Below are 20136 nucleotides of genomic sequence, written 5' to 3'. Positions count from 1 at the left end.
AAGAAGAATAACATTTTTTCGTTTGAGACTCCGTTTTCGAGAAAATCGAGTTTGAAATTTTTATTGAATGGACGCGCACTTAACTATTGCTTTGAATAACACTCTTCTAATTTTGTAACTTTCAATAGGCGATTCTTGTAGACTTTTGAGGGCTAAATACCAATTCACAAACGACAAATACCCATATACAGTTTTGAAACAAATCAATTGTTTGTCACTATAAACTTTCTACTATGGAGATTTTTAGCGCTTTTACAGTAGCAGTTATTGAGTTGCTCTCAATACGAAAAATTTTCTGGACTCTTCCAGATAAAATAATATGGATTGTTAGTACGTCATAGACATTTACATATGTTTAAATGACAATTGTTTAAATAATAAGTGAAAATACATCACTTTTTGCTTACATTTTTCAGACATTAAACATGTAGAAGAAAATCTTGCCGTAGTACGCAATAGAACAGACATTTTGACCAAAGAAAAACTACAAAATTATATTTTTTTTTAGTATAAAACCGAACTCACCGAACTCCTCGGTTAATCGATAAGAATTGATGCTAGAAAGCGGCGTCATTACGAATTGCTAAGCCACATGCTTTCATTTCAGCATGTCCCTTTTCTACTTCCTCTTCAAGGAAATGCTATCTGCACTTATTATGAGGCGGATGCTTCTGTGAAAATAGAAGTATGTACTTGAAATAACCACGATTGCGGAATGGTAGTTCCGTCCTTACACTAAAAAGACCCGATGCTTGTTTCGAACGAGTTCCAACATCGCCAACTATTCGATGTATTTGGTGATCGAAATGCGACTTTGGAAGCGTTACGCATTTCTCAGAACATCTTAAATGCGATTACGATACCTGCTTGTGAATTATGCGTAACGCAGCGTGTGAAATCGTCAAAGAATAATTAAAATCTGTGTGTGTCACGAATTCGAGGAATATGATCTTCTCTGCTGTTATTCTCTTGTTTTGTTGTCCATAATAAATGACGATCTTTACGAATTTCATACTGTTTCTGAGAATTGATATTCTGTAATGCGTTTGATAAATATTATCAATCTATGGTATCGATAACAATAGAGAAATAAAATAGACCTGTTAATTATGTTACGACTGATCGCGGAGAGACGCGGTCACGAGGAAAACGCATCAGCGAGAGGCGTAAATTCTCGCTACGGTTCGGATAATAGACGCCGCGAATTAGTCGTTCCCTTGTTTCGATTAAGATAACAGAGGTGGTTAGAATGAGTTTAACACTGAATTAACAGGGTTAACATAAACTTGTACATTTGACAATATTTAAAAATAACGTAATGAATACGCCACAAATTATTTAATGATAGGGACAATTAGTTTGTTAGTAATTCGACCCGACTTTATAATATTTCTTGATGTATTCGTTAGACTAAGCGATTTTATTCGTCAGTACCTCTCGTTGCGTTCCGTTTGAATCCTCAAATGATACTGATTGCCCTTCGATCCTTTTCTTTGTCTTCTCTCGGACACGACCCTCACTATGCTCGGGTCGCGCCACCGTTAGCGCCTATGATCACGTGTGCCACCTTCTTATTGTATATGAAATAACGGACCGAAGGCGAATCGACGTTTCTAGAACTCGCTGCTTGATGAGAACTACGCGCTTGTCGCTAGATTGTATATATTTCGCCGGTCATATAAGACGATCTGTCTGCGACATTGTATCACCACGAGCGACGGTTAGAGTGTCACGACCTGCGCACTTCAAATCCGATGGACTGACGATGGAGATAAAGATGTGGCGGCACTCAGCGACAATGTATATCGCTGAAGTGCCTAATGAACCATCAACATCCGAACGGTGCTTCCACCGAAGGTTCTAGAAGAAAGAGCACGTGGCAACGGTCGCGGACGCCGAGCAAATGCATGGACGGTGGGGATGTTGAGGGATGACAAAAGAAAGTAATCGGATCCGATCGAAAGTCAAATTGTAAGAGCTTCAGTCTTGGAAAGTCACACCTAGAGTTCGGAAGTGGATTGTAAAGTGGATTGTTGTTAGAAAAAAATAAAGTTTCTTTTTTTTATTTTTCACCTCAAATTTCTTTTTTTATTTTGTTATTTTACGTGACACATGCTTTAAAGTATATCACACTCAATTGTATTATTAATTATTAAAGTAAATTATTAAAGTTAAAATATATGCATCATATTTTTAAGAAAAATTATAATTTAGATATCAAAAACTTCATTCCGACATGTTTGTGTAAAATGTCACACTCTGCAGTGGTGTATCGTTCACGCATAATTCGCGTCAAACTCTGCCGTACAGAGAAACAGCCCCGCGCAAAATTCAGCCGTACCTAAGAGGTTAACGAGTGTAATCTATTCATTTGAACTATAAACAATTTCTTTTGTCAAGGAAAAAAGTGCAGTGCCATAAAATCCCATGAACAGGGAGGTCACATATGAGGAACAGGTCTACGCCCTATCAATCTTATCCCAAACAATTCGTTTAAAAATTTCTGTATCAGTCGATTATGGTGAGGTATATTACCATTGTGCATAAAATGAGTGAAGTGATGACTCTATTGTGGTATAATTACACGTAATTCGCTTAGGAGATGTTAGCATGGAATTTGCAATTATGTTGCACTCTTCATCGATGCAAGTAAGAAAATAGGGTCCATAATATGATTTCCAATAATTCCTGTCCATACTTTCGTGGTGAATCATCCTTAGTTAAATCATTCAACCACTACATGTGGATATCTATATGCCTAAATTTTGACACTCTGTCGATTGAGGATACTACAACTTAAAAAACTTCCTTCATCCGTAAATAATATATGCTCCAAAAAGTGTAGGACGAATTGTAACTTATCTAGCATTCAACGACAAAAGCTTCATCAAGTAGTATAGTCATTCGTTTGAAGTGCTTGAACTCGACGAATTTTGTAAGGTTGTAAGCCTTTTTCTCGAATTATTCATGTGATTGCCGAACCAGTTTATGTAAGTCTAATAGCAGATAAGCACGAGGAAAAGCGATAATTAACCGGTTCATTTTTACACCAATTAATGAAGGATCGATCATCAGATATCGTAATTTATTCTTGATTACTACATTATTAACATAGCCGCTAAAAATCGCAATATTACGGAATGTCCCCTACATATCTTCCATTATTTCTATATTCTGATACATTTCACGAGATGGTCTGTAACTTCCCGTCGCTTCGAAAATAATATGCTACTTTTTCATTACATATAAATATATGTCGGGTTTACATTAGAATTAGGATTAGGGGCGTGAAACGAATCTTCGTTAGGATTACACATTGTTGTTATGCAATAGAGAAGACATTGACTAGTGCAAATATGATTATTAGTACAAGTGTGGATATTCTAGAATCGACAAGTAACCGCGGTGATTAGACACTAATGACAATGGCCTTAGGTTCGATAACGAATCCGCGATCAGCGGGATAACAGGATGTGCTTTCTTCCAAAGCCCAAATCGTACTCGACTTGCTTGGCTACGATGGAAGTTTAACTAAACTAACTCTCTTCGTTAAAACGTGGAGTATTCACCGATCGTACAGACGCTAAGTAACTCGCTAATACGACCTCACGAGAGAATGACTTTCTCGACACGATGATGACACGACGATGACACGAGATCATCGGATTCGTCGAGGATAGCCTTCGCTCAGGAAGTGAGGGAAATTGACGTTGCTGTTAATTGGTCAATTTCCATGTCGGCTAGAAGAGGATGCTAGCCGCCCTTGGGAGAAGGTTGCTAGCGGGAAGCATCGTTCGTTGAAAAATAGATCTCCCTATCTTCTCGAAGTTGGGACAAAGACTGTTTGTCTGTTCGAAGGACATTAGGTAACTAGATCTTAATGTTTATAACGGTCCTCCGGCAAGCTGAACATGTACTACGGAGATGCGTCAGCATCTGGTAACCATCATACTCGAAGAATAGGGTCTGCGTATGGCGAGCCACGGGACAGAAACCGCTGGAATGTTTACTGTCGCGTGCTGCTACAAATATTTCTTTTAAGGAGAGCTATAGAGTTACTCCATACCTTTGTTAGACAAAGCGTTCATCCCGTGACAGCGACTACGTTCGGCGACTGGTTGTCGCATCGAGCCCAAGCTCATTATCACAAATCTCGAACAAATACAATCGGATCGATTGACGATAATTGTTTAATTACGCTTATGATAGAATCTAGATTACGGTGTTAAGGGATTTTCCCGAAGTTCCGAAGGGAAGGCTCCGATGTCCTTTCATCCCCGACATATAAATGTAAACATATTGCGAACAAAGCTAGTTTAAGAACTATTAATACTTTAACATTTATTTTCGGGAGAAGGGATGATTTGCGACTCATGGTACCTTTGAGACTTTTGTTCCTCGTGACGAGTAGAATTCGTTGCAAATCATAAAAATTATTGACCTTGAAGATTAAGTTTGCATGAACTTTTTTTTACAAATCTCTTCCGAGCCAGGGGCGTAGAATCGTGTTAATATGATTTTTACACTTCCTTTTTATACACCCTGTACGTAGAAATGTGAGTATTTTTCACTGAATAAGTTCATTTTTTTACGGAAATCGGCAGAAATTAAAGGATGCTTGTAATTAAATGCTATCTCGCATTACAGGTGAATATCTCCGTATTCTTTTGTTAAAAACGACCTATTGCAGCATTTGATATTTTTTTTTATTTAGTTGTTTACATTCATAATTTGTCCGATTTGGACATTTGGTAAAATACATTTGATATTTGACAATAAATTGTCGCATTTTAGTTGCATTATACCTCTTTTGACGAAATTAAAATTCGCAGACCAAGTGATCAAAAATTGTACGAATGAAAAATACGAATCTGCCTAAGTGTAGAGCAAATTGTAACATATTACTTATAAATATAATAGAATATCTTTTTGTATTTGTTCTAAAGATACAAAGAAAATGTTGCACATTTTTGTAATTACTTCCTTTTATAGTAGCCTACTATCGTTACTAAAAGTTATCTCATACACACGAAAATATCGAAAACTTCTCCTAAGAAAAATCGCAACAAGTGTGAAAAAAGAGGAGAGCAGTGGAAGGAAGGAAAAACGTGTACATTTGCAACCACGGTGGGTTTCACGTTCTTTTTATGTGGTTCATACAAGTATTTTTGGGAAGTTGCCGCTTTATTCGATTTGTCTGTGAAAAGAGAACAGCATAGCTGGCTCGGTTCGCAAAAAGTATTACTAATATTTCACTGGGAGGGAATGACGTAAAGTCAATATCAACGCATATTGTCGGTGATAGCGCGCATTTCAAAGGCGGATTAGTTTCGGTATTGTATTTACAAGTGGTCGTGAAAAGAACAGCTTAGAAGTAAAATTGATCATGCAATCTGTGGATGCATTATAATAACTCGCGGCATTCGTTGTATTTTGTTCGTTTTTTCAAATTCATATGGAAATAATTTTCCACGGTAATTAACGATCTCAGAAACTGGTTGCTGAATATTGTTAGTTAAGATAATTTTGTTTTCCTGTCTCGAGGAATAGATGAGAAGTTGCTCGCACGTACATCGTATCGTATATAAATAACTATATATATAGTTCCTTACTTCAATTGTTTCCACTTAAACTTAATTACTTTCGTTAAAAACAAGATTGATCGTGTGCCAAAACATTCGTCATTTATGTTTTGTTTAAGATTAAACGCTATGTGATATTGTGATTGTGCGCTAAAAATTTTCACCAAGTCGAGATTGCAATCTCAAATACAATCAATTTGCGGATTCTATTTGGAAATATTAGCAAATCCGATAAAATAGTGTGGCGGATCGGTATCAACAGGACGCCGACAGGTCGAGGCATCAACGCGGCGCAACACCTCCCGGGCGATCCGCGGGTACCAACCGCCAACACTAGAGGGCTACGACGACAACGAGTCTATCTGTCTAACTCGCTAGCGGTCGAATATACAAGCGATTGATACAAATACCGCACCTAGCGAGACTCCCTCTACGTCTAAGGCAGGGACTACCGGGCATAGCCTTACTGACGAGTCCACCGGTAGTCCCGGGACGAAACGCACTCTCTCTCTCTTTTCATTCGCCTCAATAGTAGCAATTCTTATGTAGAGGATGGATCTATTCAAATATCACTATTAACGGTCTATATGTCGTGAGCACTTTATTAAAGATATACTTTGATACGAAGCGCAAGTCCAGGTATAATAATCTATCGAAATAAATACGCGCGTGTCAAGAGACTCCGTATACACTATGATGCGTCGATATGCTTACGCTGAACTCTCGCTCGTCATTTCGTTTGTTTATTTATACTGGTCGGGGGACAGTCGGAAAGTTTGAACTCGACTGCGTTTGACGGTTGAAAGTAGCGGCGACATTGTTTTGCTCGGAGTTCATTACTCCTTGCAATACCCGTGACCTAACGGTCATCATACTCCGAAACAAAACAACAATAAGATTTGAATTTATCCTGCTCGCGTGCCGCTACACTTACATAGAAACAAGATTAATTAATCAGTCTTGGCTCTTTTCTTATAAGCTAGATAGCTTCTTATCGAGAATACTTCAGAAAATGCAGGATTAAGAAAACAACTTCAAGGCATGTTAAAGTGGTATCGATTATTGTTTCTGTATTATTTGTTGAGTACTAGTCGAATTACTTATATTAATACTAATATAATTACTAATATTATTTGAAATATTTATGTTTCATATTTGCCGATATAAATGTGGCTCTTTCATATAAGACGATAATTATTGTGGCGTGTTGTTCGTTTATGTTCGTTGACGAAATTTCAAGTAATATTTTGACAGATGTCATACGTGTTATTTTTAACACTTGTCGAAAAATGTGCCAACTAAGTTACTTATTTGAAATATTTATAACATTGTGTGTGTTCAAGTGTATTGTGAAATGAAAATGCTTCATTAAAATTTTCTTTTGCGAAAGACTTACCAAAAATGTCGTTCGGATAAATTAAGAGAGCTATTAACGTCATCAGTAGTGCTTTTTGCCGATTCACCATTTTGTTACGGTTATCGATCTAGCTGGAACAATAGAAAAAGGTAATTAAACGCATGAAAAAGAAAGGATTAACACAATATTCGAAATAATTAAACGGCAGTAATTAACCATTTAGAACAAGTAGAACTCTTAACTTTACGTGTGAAATTTCCGTTTAATTTCATATCTCATTTTGGATAATAATCAATCAATATGAGTAGCGCAACACTAACTTTAACTTCTTCCTAATTTAGTCATCATAGAGACATTCCTGTTGAAACAAAGAATCGTTATAGGGTTAGGGATATAAAAATCTTCGATTGGCGGAAACCGACCTTGGCAATCATTTTGCTAATAGTAAAGGGAGGTCAATGTGGGGAAAACTGGTCCTTTTTTATTTCAATGAACTTAAAATATACTGTCAAAATCATCATTCGGGACAAATTACTCGTACACATGTAACTGCTGCGCAGTCCTACTTTCTGAAGTATTTGCAAAAAATTATCGGTATCACTATAATGCATTATGCCTACATGTGCGATTTGTGACACAGTCACACGCATAACTGACATGTTCATCGCTCCGTGCGCCGCGGAATGTCCCATTTGCATCCATCGAACTATCCAGTCGTTGAACTCCTTATCTTCTTATCATATTTTATAACTCTGAATATACAGCTTCATCAAAAACCTCGTTCGTAACTGCGTATCTGAGGCTATAAGAAGTATCTTCGAAAATTTTACTTCAATTCCGTTCGCTTGCTCTGCTCGCTTGTGAAAATCTAGTCCAACTCAATACCAATCTCACACAAAACAAAGGCGGCTTGATTTTCGGCCAAAAAATATTTTTGTTAACAATTTTTGCCTTGCGTATGTGATTGGTATTGGGTTGAAGCAGATTTTGTGCAAATAAAATTTTCGAAGAACGTTTCTTATAGCCTCGCATAATTTAAATATGAACGAGGTTTTCAGTGAAACTGTATAGTTAGATTCGCGGAACGCATAATGTCGACAACTAAATAATTCTGTTTTTCAATATAATGACAGAAATATTTCCAATTATATAGCATTAGTAATAAACTTTACTTCACATTATTGCACTATCGTGGAAAACTCTTGGCAAAATCCTGAAGAACTACAGGTAGAAGACAGTGATAGTGCTGACAGGCCGGGAAGGATGGAAAATCCCAATTGGCCATATGTCCGTGGAAGTTTAGGACATTGGGCAATTAAAAAAGGTGTCGGTGACCATCTTAGGTTATCCACAACTGTGGAACATATGTACGTTGTACGAGTACTGAAGACTTTGGTATAAAAGGGGACATCTTGGTGGAGAGAATGCTTAGTGATTAATAATTATAATTGTAGATAAGATTGAGTTGCGACTAGTTGCTCTTACGAGTAAATTGCGAGTAGGTGCGTGTTAATCGTTACTCGTGAGTTATCGAGGTTTGAGCTGTCGAGTTGTGGGGAGCAAGGGGCGGGTATGGATTCTCATGGAGTAAGACCACGCCGCAGGGAACCCCAATGGATCTGATATCTTCTTATAGTTGGGTAGTTACCGATCGGTGCCTTAGGACACTTGTCCTAACGCCAGTCCGGTGTGGAGAATTTCGTAGAAGCTGATGAGCCTATACCGGTCAAAACCGCTCACCGCACCCTCTTGTGGGGCTCCCTGTCACCGTACACCGGCCCTGACCGGGGTAGGTTGCGAAGGAGTGAGTGAGACGTGAATTCCTCGTTACGACTGGACGACAGAAAATAAATCATGGATATGGGCAAACAAAACAGCAACGTGTACGGTGCAGGGGAGTGATGCCCTAGTACCGTCGTAGGTGGTGGTAGTAAAGTGGACCCCACCATGTCGTCATCATACGACCACGGCCGCTCAGGGTGGACAGCTAGGCCTCCAGACGTGTTTCTGCGTCTGGTGAAGAAGCAAAGAAAGAGATTAGCCGGAGAAACTCCGATATATCGGAGGCGTCGGGTTTGGGGGGAGCGACTCGGGATTCCTACGATAAGCTTTCTTTGTGACGTGGAGGCGGGAAGTTCTACGATGATATATCGACGCGGGGTAGAAAGAGGGTACCAGTGTGAACGTGACCGCGACGGCTCCGGCAAAAAGGAGGAGAAGCGTTGTCACCGTCACCAGTATCATCGGTGGTGGAATATAGAGAGGGAATGGTCGGTTGGAAAAACGAGAGAAGGTAGAGTCGGCCGAGCTGACTGTGTGAAAACGCTTGGAAGAAACCATGGAGATAACACCTTCACCAAACTAAATAAACTTCTACAGACTAACTTCAATCGCTGACACAGAGCATGGTGGAGCGGGTGATCGGTTTGACGGTGACGACTGAACCACAGTTTCGAAGAGACCCAAGGCGCTGGGGACTCGGACAACTTAGTCGCCATTTTTTGGACTGGGATTAGGGGTAGCCCCACCTGCTCGAACTTTGTAGCGGTATATTGGGGGGACCTGGCCGTTGTGACCGTATATGTGTCACCCAGTATTAGAATCACGGAGTACGCCTTCTTGCTGTGTAGACTTGCGGCTTGCACATGGCGTCTACAAGCCCGTCCATCACGGGTCCTAGGAGTCTTTAACGCTCATGCAACTGCGTGGGGTTTCAGTAGTTCCAATGGGAGCGGGCGTATGGTGTTAGAGTGGGCCGCTGCGCTGGACCTCCGACTTTTATATTGAGGGGTCGTCTAACACGCGGATAGGCAAGTCCATGGTGGACCTCATTTGGACGAACCACGCAGCCATCGACCTTGTTTCAGAATGGAAGCGGAATGGACCCGTCCAGGCTAAAGGGGCCCGGGCGTCCGCCGGGAAGGGCGGATGAAATTGCCGCGGTGATGTTCGACGCACCGCGATGAGGATTTTATGGCGGCGGCTGCTATAGTCGTCGCTTGAGGGGATGGACGGAAGTGCTACTCATACGTGCCGCGGGTCGGAGGTCAGCGCTGTGCCGGTTCCGTGTGTTGGTGGTTCGAGGAGATTGCGTGTCTTCGAGAGGCGTGTATCTGCTCGTGACGCCGGTATACCCGAGCCCGCTGCAGGCGGAGAAGAGAAGAGGCCACCGTAGTACGCTTGTGGCCTACCGCGAAGCGCGAGGATCTAAGCAGCGAGCTGTCGGGGAGGCGAAGAAGCGGGCCTGGGACGAATTCCTGGCCACTCTTGATTCCGACCCGTGAGGACGTCCTTGCAAGGTGGTGTTGAAAATACTCCGCCCTTGGACGCCTCACGCGACGGAAGCGATGGACCCTCAGTCCCTGAAATGGGTCGTCGATACTCTGTTTGTCAAGAGCAGGGGGAGAGAAGGCGCAACCATTACGTTCCCAGCACGTTACGGAGGACTGGAACCTGTACCTGCCGGTGTCAGCAGGAGAGTGGGCAGGGACCGTAGGGACGAACGCGCAAATCTCCGGGTCCCAACGGAGTCCCAGGCCGCCTGTGTAGGGGGGTTACCGAGGAATTGGCCTCGAGGCTGAGGCGAATTGGCTTGGGGTGAATTCTCCGACCAGTGGTGGGGGGGGGGGGGGACGGATGGTCTTTCTTCTGAAGCCGGGGAGATCTCTGTATTCTCTCTCGGCCTCTCGCTGTGTTTGCCGAATAAGGCAGGCAAGTTGCTTGAGATAGTGATAGCTGTCCGCCCAGAGGAGCACTTATCCAGAGTCCGGGCTAATACGGCTGGCGAGGGAGCGTTCTACAACCGATGCTATCGTTCGCTCCCTAGTTCTTCAGGCCGAGCGACAAGGAGATGTGGCATTGGCGGTGTCATTGGATATTATCATTGTCTCCAACAATTTGCCCTGGGAGAAAATAGAGGAAGCCCTGGAGTTCTATCGGGAGCCTCCCTATCTGCACGGCATAATTCGTGCGTATGTCCGGGACCGAAGTATCATCTATATCGGCGGGGGAGGAAAGATGATAAACAATATGCCGGGAATTGGCACTGACGTGTTACGCAGATGACACGTTGGTGTTGATCTGGGGACCATCTGTCCATGATGTCGGTTCCATCAAGGGATTGAGATTTGAGGTGTCCGTTGAAAAGACCGAAGCCCTGCGGTTTTGTAGTCGGGCAGATCGCGGGACGCCTCCAGCGGGGTATCGTCTGAGACTGGGAGGAATGGAGGTCGAGGTGGGAACGCGGATGAAATATATGGGTCACATTCTCGACAGCCACTGGACCTTTGGTGTCCACTTGTAGCACCGTTGGTTGAGGACACGACGAATGCCTTATGACGTTTACTGCTTTACGCCGACTGCACGCCGGGGTGGTGCGGTTAATGCTCCGGTCTGAGCGGCGGACTTGAGGGCCAACCGTTACCGCCTCCTGTTGGTCGGGAAATCTGGTGGATGGGGTTGACCCTGCGGGTGCCGACGTTAGAGACCAGGTGCGATAGAACCGAAGAATTAGCGGACCAACTTTCATGAGAGAGTGGGCGTGTCCGCACTTAGGGTCGTCGATGTCGTTCTGCCAAAGTGGAACATTCGGTTGGCTCCTTCCGGGGTCGGTGGGGGGGGGGGGTGAACCCCTCCGGGTTCCCATGATGTACTGAGATACGCTTACCGAGCACGGGTGTTTCGGTGAGTACCTGCATCGGATAGGGAAGGAGGCGACCGCAAGGTGCCACTATTACAATGAGAAGCTGGACTCGGCGCAGTCCACGCTGGAAAATTGCCCGGCGTTTGCTCTCACCGCGGAAATAGGTGTAAATATCTCGCCACCTTATTATACCTTTTATTATAAAAATTGAATTATAAATACAATAAAAAATGTATTATTTTTGGACGATAATGAAAAAATGACTGGCAAAAATGAAATCTTTGAAAATGATACGAATTATTAATAAAAATGCTTGTTTTTATTCTGTGCGATAAATGCAGATCTCTGCTGTAGTATTAGATCGAAAATATAATGGGAGATGATACTTGCATTTCAAGACCTTTATTATTACTCACCTTTCGGCACTTTTCGGTACTATTTGGAGCCCATCCTTATTACTGTTTACCTTACTATATTAACATATTCGTTATATTAACATATATATATCTATGTATGTATATACTCTGTACATTCTACACAAATCTGACAAATATATTTACTCCGAAATACTGTTTTAGACGCTAAGATAAATTTCTCAATCGGAAACTCAACAGAGTTCTTTCGAAGCCTAACGTGATGTATTTCTTGATGTTTAATAGCAGAAAGTGCAAAGATTCCTGAAGCAATTTATTAGCTTCAATCGCTTAATAGTTATGGATTCTCCAAATTATTGGAGACTCAAAGTTTCTTTCCCAGCAGTTTATTTTCGCTATACTTCCTTCTGCCGATATTTTTCATGAAAGTGTTATAATGTGTTGAAATGGCTGAAATGTGGAAAAGAGAAAGGGAAAAAGCATTCTGTCACTATGATTGGGCGGATATTAAATCATATTAAATAGTCTGCCTTATTAGGAAATTAATAATATGTCGGAGGCAGATTGGCACTTGGGCGTTCGATGAACCTTTACTTACTTTACCGTCGCGAATGTAGCCAATCTCTATCAGTACGAATGTGGACGCTACCAGGGGCTAGGAGTAATGGTAATAGGATAGTCGAGATGATGGTGGCAGCGAATTCAGGTTCGACAACGAATCCACGGTCCACGGGAGGACTCGTATCAACGTGCTACTCGATTCGGGTAACTTCCCGATAACTCAATCGTCCAACGACTCACTAACTAACTCCGTCAATCCAAAAGAGGCTGCCCTTATATACTCCTGTCCCCGCTTCTCGGGTTAATCTTTGTTTTAAGGAGAGCCATATAATCATTTCATACCTCTGTCAGGTACATGTCCCTCCCATGACCGTAGCTACGACCGGTGACCTGTCATGTCACTTCGAGCCCAAACCCATCGTCATAAAGTCAGATTGGAACATTAAAACTATTTCTTATTTTTATTACTTAGGGCGGCTATAGTGAAAGTTTGGACTAGTGTATTGGGGTTTGTCCCAACATTCCGGACGGGAAATCCCGCTGTCTTTCCTTCTCCGACAAATATATTATGATCGAAACGGTTTTATTAAAAAAGAAAACTTAAACTGTTCAATAATTATTTACAAAGCGGCTGGACTCATTGATTTCAATATGAAATATGTTGTTTAAGTCGACACTCTAAACAATCTTTCCCCATATATGTTATCGTTGCTCGGTTTTAGTTTCCGAGATATTCGCACAAATATGTCCGATTCATATTTTACTGTTACAATATGTATATCGCTGGTCTGTGATATTCTACATTACAAGCCACGCAGCTCTAGACTTTTTTGCATGTAAATGATGTATCGCAAGATTGTAGTACCTTCAGAAGTTTGCTTCAGTACCGATGTAGTAATTTAATTCTTCACAGAAATATCGTATTAAGATTCACTACTAAATGAATATATTTAAATAAAATAAAATTATACGAATAGTATCAAATGAATATTACACATATTTATGTGTAGTAGCTGCAATGAATTAATTAATTTTTTAATTGAGCAGAGTGTAATTCATGATAACATGAATTGCATTAAATGTGGAAATGCAATGAAATTTCATCGCGACAGCTTGATGTATAGATGTCATAAAGTACCACCAGACCAAATGTAATACGAAAATAAGTGCATACTATCAGTCTTAATTCAGTAGCATACATGTTCCTATACAAGATATTTACCGTTTGATGTTAGGAGCATGACAGCAGCAATTTCGAAAGAATGAATTGGGACTATTATTGAAAACAGTCGTTGATTGGGCAAGCTTTTGTCAAGAAGTGTGCATCTTATGGATGGAAAAACATTCGACTCAAATTGGTGGTGAGAGTGAGATTGTAGAAGTTGATGAGACGAAAATTGTAAAGAGAAAATTCAACGACGGTCGACTCATTATTAGCCAGTGAGTTTCTAAAGGTTTTATTTATCGAAGTAATTCCTTATTAGACCTGGAACCATCATTATCTCAGATTGCTGGAAATTCTACTGGGATTTGGATAAAGAAGGATGTAAGCATTTAATTGTTCATAAACCAAATTTTGTTGATCCAGACAGTAAGACATAACATATCGAACGTGTCTAGCGCGGAATCATGTAAACATTATTCGCTTCTTTCAATATCGTATCGGAAGTGTTTCTAATTTCGAATAACGATGATATAATATTAGCCTTAATATGTATTGTATCTGTCTTATTATTTAATACCTTACCTTATTTCACACAATAGCGTTATCGGCGGCCTTAATGTAGTCGAATAGTTACCCAAAATACCCCATTACTTTTTCGTTTTTAAGTGAGTTGAAAATAATTATCAAAAATGAGTTGTGTTATGTTATACAAAAGCACGGATCGCAGAATGAACTGTAATCGTAACGTAAATTGAACGGTTTTTTTTTGCAAATATTTCGAAAATTAATTTCCGGCGACAATAATATGTATGAGAAAAAACTGTTCAGAATGTTGGTCTTGACAACATATTTCAAGGCCATTGAAATCAGTGAGGCCAACCGCTTTGTAAATAATTATTAAAAAATGTTGAAAGACAAATGATTTTATAGAGCAAATTGGGTGTGGATGAAATCTTAATCTAGAGCGATATTTCTTCAATTAATTTAATTTAAAAAATATTTAAGGTAGTATAGTTTACAATACATAAGAAAAAATAATCTAAATAATGATTCGTCATTAATATTATAAAGAATATTAATTAGCACGATATTAAATTCCATTTTATAATACGTTTATAATACGTTCACTGCGGCTTTATTTGTGGACTTTCTTATTTGTTAGTTTGCACTGAAGAGTAATTTTTATTATTGCGAGCAGTTTTAAGGATGAAACTAGAGGATAGAAGGAAACTAGAAGATAGAGGAATACAACTAGAATACTGAAATACATACAGCTTCAACACACTAAACATATCCTTGTTATCATTATTTACGAAGAAATGTTTATTATGCGCGGTAGAAACTGAATTTAATGTATTTCGGCAAAGAGACGACGGGACTGTCATATCATTCGCGATCACGTTAGAGAAACTAACTGTGAATTGTCACAATTGATGACAAAAGCCGAAAGCAGTTCGTGGTAAACATGTCTCTAAGAAAATTGGTGAACGAGCAGGTATCAAACGTTCTTAGCTTAGAGTTAAAAGATAAATTGGGAGTAATATTAAGATCATGACAATTTGGTGCGCTTAAAGGAGCCGTGACTACTGTGATGAAGAAAGGGCAGGCATTAGGGTGAAATTCCACGCGTAGCTGTGAAAATTCAGGAAGGTCCAGAATTTTAGAGGAAGCAGAAGCCACAGATTTAATGTTCCAGAATGCAGGCAATGCCATAGATAAGGGGAACTTGCAAAGAATTTTTATGCACGTTTAAGCATTCTACGATTAGTTTCACCACCTGATCGCCCTCCGTCTAATCGCTAAAACTTTAGAATGCAACGGGAGGTACATCGCGCTGCAATAGTTTATATCTACTGCAAGAGTTCCAGATATGTCCTGAGTGATTGCACATAGAACGTTGACCAGTCAACGACGGAGAAACGAAAAGTAGAAATAGCAGAGAAACGTTCAGAAACCGACATGACAGCAGTAAGCAGAAATAGAGTAATTAGATCGTATACAAGTGAAGCAAGTAATAGACCTCGAGGATCAGGTTCGAACGAGAGACGAAGTATTAGTTCTTATCAGGTAAATTGTATTTTTGAAAGATTTAGATAAAAGAATATAGTAGAAATAGAAGGAAAAGAAATAAAAGATGCGACAGAGCATGTGTTAATCGACACGGGAGCAGATATAACTTTACTCTGATAGTAGCAAATAGGGTTAGTAAATACTACACGCGAAATAATAACCATGAAGGGTATAAGACTCACAGAAATTCCTACGATTTGCAGAATTGACATTAACGTGAGAATAGGCAACAGGTTCGTTATATATTGTCGTGATGTAGTGAAGGACAAAAAAGAAGGAAATTTCCTGTTAGAAGTTGATAGAATATTAGAATTACATAAGTAAATGCAAGGCAATAATTAAACCGAGAACACGCGTAGAAACTTCGAGCAAATATTGACCACTGGTATAAAAGGAACAGGTTAGTATACAATCACGTATAGAGACCATAATACGAGCGCTTACAGACAATAATGGACAAGGATTAGTAGAGAAATGAATGATAGAAATAGGCGTATATGCAGGAAATTATTTGACTACGGCTAGGAATGCCACGTGCCCCATATCAATAATTAACACGACTATTTATACGATACGGTTAGAGCTTCCGATAATGTAACTGGAAACACTACCAACAGTACAGGACACTGATCTATCTGACGAAATCGCCGCTGAAGACCGCAACATTATGCGAGCACACGATACCCAAGCGTTGACTAGGAAAGACAGAGTGAAGAAATTACGTCATAATATAAAGATAGATTTTAAAGGCAATTTGAATGACGAAGAGAAACCTTGATGGAATTGTATGAGATCGAGATTTTCAGAGGTTAAAGACTCATTTTCTCTACCAAATATATCTGAAATATTCGATCATTTAGATATGTCGGAGAAGGGTCAGGAATAAGGTTGTGGGCGTTTGATGAATCTTCATTGGAATCGGCCATCGTCGTGTTATAACGAAGGTACTGTTATAACGAAGGTCTGTTAATACGAGTATGGATGATACCGACTCGACAATCAACCGCGGCGGTTGGACACTCGCGATACTAGTGATGTTGGTCTTAGGTTCAATAACGAATCCGCGGTCAACGGGATGATAGATGTACGTGCTTACAAAAATCTAAGTCGGACTCTTTGCGAAAACGGGGAATATCCACCGAGCGTACAGACTCTAAGTAACTCGCTAATACGACCTCACGAGAGAATGACTCTCCGTCCCGATGATGCCACGGAGGAAAACTATAATGGGGTGTATCTAAGGACACGAGATCATCGGATTCGTCGAGAAAAGCCTTCGTTCAGAAGGTGAGGGAATTTGGCGATGTTGCTAATTGGTCAATCTCCATATCGGTGGTTAGAAAAAGATGCTAGCCGCCCTCGAGGGAAAGTTGCTAGTGGGAGACGCCGTTCGTTGAAAAATAGGTCTCTCCTATCTTCCCGTAGCTGGGACAAAGACGGTTTGTTTGAAGGACTTTAGTCAACTAAATTCTAAGATTTATGACGGGCCCTCAGGCTAGCTGAACATGTACTCCGAAGACGCATCGACATCTGGCAATCATCTTGCTCGAAGAATAGGGTCTGCGTGTAGCGAGCCACGGGACAGAAACCGTTGGAATGTTTACTGTCGCGTGCCGCCACAAATATTTCTTTTAAGAAGAGCTATAGAATTACTCCATACCCTTGTTAGACAAAGCGTTCATCCCGTGACCGCGGCTACGTTCGGCGACTGGCCGTCGCCCTAAGCCCAAGCTCATTATCACAACTCGCGAACAATTACAATCTGATTGAATAACTACAATTGTTTAATTACAGCTATAGTAGACTCTAGATTACAATATTGCGGGATTGTCCAAAATTCCAAAGGCTCCGGTGTTCTTTTCATCTCCAACAGATATATTTCTCCACGTTAGATTTATCAACAGGTTTTTATCAGATTGACATGGACTCTGAGGATCATGAGAAAATGGCATTTTTAACACAGCATGGGTATTTTGAATTTAATCATATGCTGTCCGAGCTTAAGGGTGCTCTTCCAACTTTCCAACGAGCAATGGAGCTGGCTAGAAAGGTTATGCGGAATAAAATGTTTCGTGTATACTGTATATGTAACGTTCATGTAAAGCACATTGAAGAAGATTATAGTAAATTTCTTAAAAAATAAGTGACAGACAGTAGATTATAGTTGTAATCTAATAAATGCCAATTTCTGCATAAAAACACAATTTATCTAAGACATGTAATTACTGAAGTGGCATAAATTTTTTTAGATAGGTTTGGTAGGTTATAACCAAAAATTTATAGTATATATTTCAAATATCACGGGTGCACTGCCACAGTTACAAAAAAAAAAAAAAAAAAAAAGATAAAGAATTCTTATGGACTGATCAGAAGCAAAAGGCTTTTGACATATTTAAAGAAAAGTTTACATCTGCATCATTTTTACAACATCCAGTGTTTTACCGGTTTGTTTTAGCGACAAGATTTTGCAAGTACAGTGGTTAAAAAAGCCGAAATTAATTATAATACAATGGAAAAGAAGTTACTAGCAATCGTTTGCGTGACTCAGCGTTTCCGAACTTACCTATACGGAATTAAATACCAGTAACATACTAATACATAATAGTAACTGTTACGTAGCATGAGATGGTTCGTGCGACGTCCTTCATTGCCTGGCAGCCTACGGTCCACGTACCGTCACTCCGAACCTCAATAAACCTAAGGACCCACCATAAACCTTTTTAACTTAATTGTTAACACATGTTTTCAAATTAATGTGCTTATCAGGAAGGATTTTCTAATCCTATAAGAGTTTTCGGTTTATAGCTGGTTCTTAGAAAAGTCCTTGGGTTTATTAGGCGCTCTAAAATATCACCTAATGGGGTAGTCACCTAATGGGAAAAATGAACGTTTGTCTAACGAAAAAGCTGATTTTTCCCATGAACAAGATCACCCACGAGCCACGTTGGTAGGAGGCTTCCCCCTCATATCTTCATGCATTAACGTGTGTCATAACCAATTGGCATCGCAGATCGTTACCCTCACTTTCCTGACGGAAAGTGTGAACAACGAATCCGCGTTCTTCGTTCAAAGGTCACGCCCACACCAAACTTTCCTCCGTAACAACATAAGAGTGACCAGTCAGTCTATTTCGAGCCTACGTCAACAGAACAGTCAAGTAACAGTCAAATCTCATCAGGGAGTCTAAATCAACTCGAGTCAGAGGCCAGTGCAAGGAACGGCAGGAGTCGGAAGTCCAGCAAGAACCAACAAGTCGAAAAGTCATCATCATCGTCAACACGAAAGGAGTCTCAGGTCGCACTCGTTCGTAGTTGTCATATCAAATATTCAGCCTTGTATCATACTGAAGTTGTTGGATAAGTCAAAATATATAATAACCAGTTAATAAAAGAGTTATATTCCCACATTATTATCCCGCAAGAAATAAGGGATCCAACGATTCGTTTTTTTTTATTTAGTTGCTAACATTCACAATTTGTCCGATTTGGACATTTGGTAGAATTTATTGGCTACTTGATTATCATATAGGTAACTACCCCCAGCGGGGTACCATCTTCGTATTTGTTAGGTTGTGTCCTTTGTGAGGTCTGCTCGGTGTTACCTTGTCAGTCTTCTATCCATGTTTGAGGTGTTGATCATCTCCGCAGCTAGCCGGTTTGGGTGTGTTTCTATTCTTTCTTTGTATTTTCCTGCGTATCTGCTAATTTCCTCTTTGACCGTTGGTATTCCCAGGTCCTTCCGTATGTCCTCGTGTCTAACGTACCATGGGGCGTTTACTATTGTTCTAAGAATTCTAGCTTCTATTGTCTCTATTTTGTTTATATGGACCATTGCTGCTGTCCCACATAGTGGTAATCCGTCCAGATTGGTTTCATGATCGTTTTGTATATTTTTAATTTATTTTCTATACTAAGTTTGGATTTTCGACTTGTTAGCCAATACATTTGTCTCCTTGCTGTTTGTATTTTGTCTGTTATCGATTTGATATGCTGCTTCCATGTGAGATGTGTATCTATGTGGAGTTCTAGGTATTTGACTCGCCTTGTTTGTGTTACGTGCGTGCCGTTACGAAAGATGTTTGGTGGTATCTGTTTTCGCAGTGTGAATGTAATATGGTCGAATTTACTGGGGTTTGCTTTAATTTGTTTAACTTGTAGCCACTTTTCTATATTTTTCATATGTTCTTGTAGTAATGTGACTGCTGTCACAGGGTTAGTGTGCCTGACTAGTACCGCTGTGTCGCCCGCGAAGGTCAGTATTTTCCTATTGGTAGTTGTTGGTATGTTGGCCGTGTATAGTGTGTATAATATTCATCCTAAGACGCTTCCTTGCGGAACCTCTGCCTTGATGTCTTTGACTTTGGAGTATGTGTCCTTGATTTTTAT

The 20136-nt window shown here is 40.3% G+C and overlaps 1 protein-coding gene across 1 annotated transcript in view; it reads right to left on the bottom strand.

Moving 5' to 3' along the window:
- Positions 1–7048, bottom strand: part of LOC117216226 (lachesin-like) — a 65199-nt gene extending 58151 nt beyond the window's left edge. Inside the window, exon 1 of the mRNA XM_033462804.1 lies at positions 6975–7048. Coding sequence (XP_033318695.1) covers positions 6975–7048 — 74 coding nt within the window. The remainder of the gene's footprint in view (positions 1–6974) is intronic.
- Positions 7049–20136: the final 13088 nt, after the last annotated feature.

Source organism: Bombus bifarius, unplaced genomic scaffold (assembly GCF_011952205.1).
Source record: "Bombus bifarius isolate JDL3187 unplaced genomic scaffold, Bbif_JDL3187 scf7180000010252, whole genome shotgun sequence".
In the NCBI taxonomy this organism is placed as follows: domain Eukaryota; kingdom Metazoa; phylum Arthropoda; class Insecta; order Hymenoptera; family Apidae; genus Bombus; species Bombus bifarius.
Note: the sequence above shows the minus strand (reverse complement) of the source record. Positions and strands in the feature narration are given on the sequence as shown.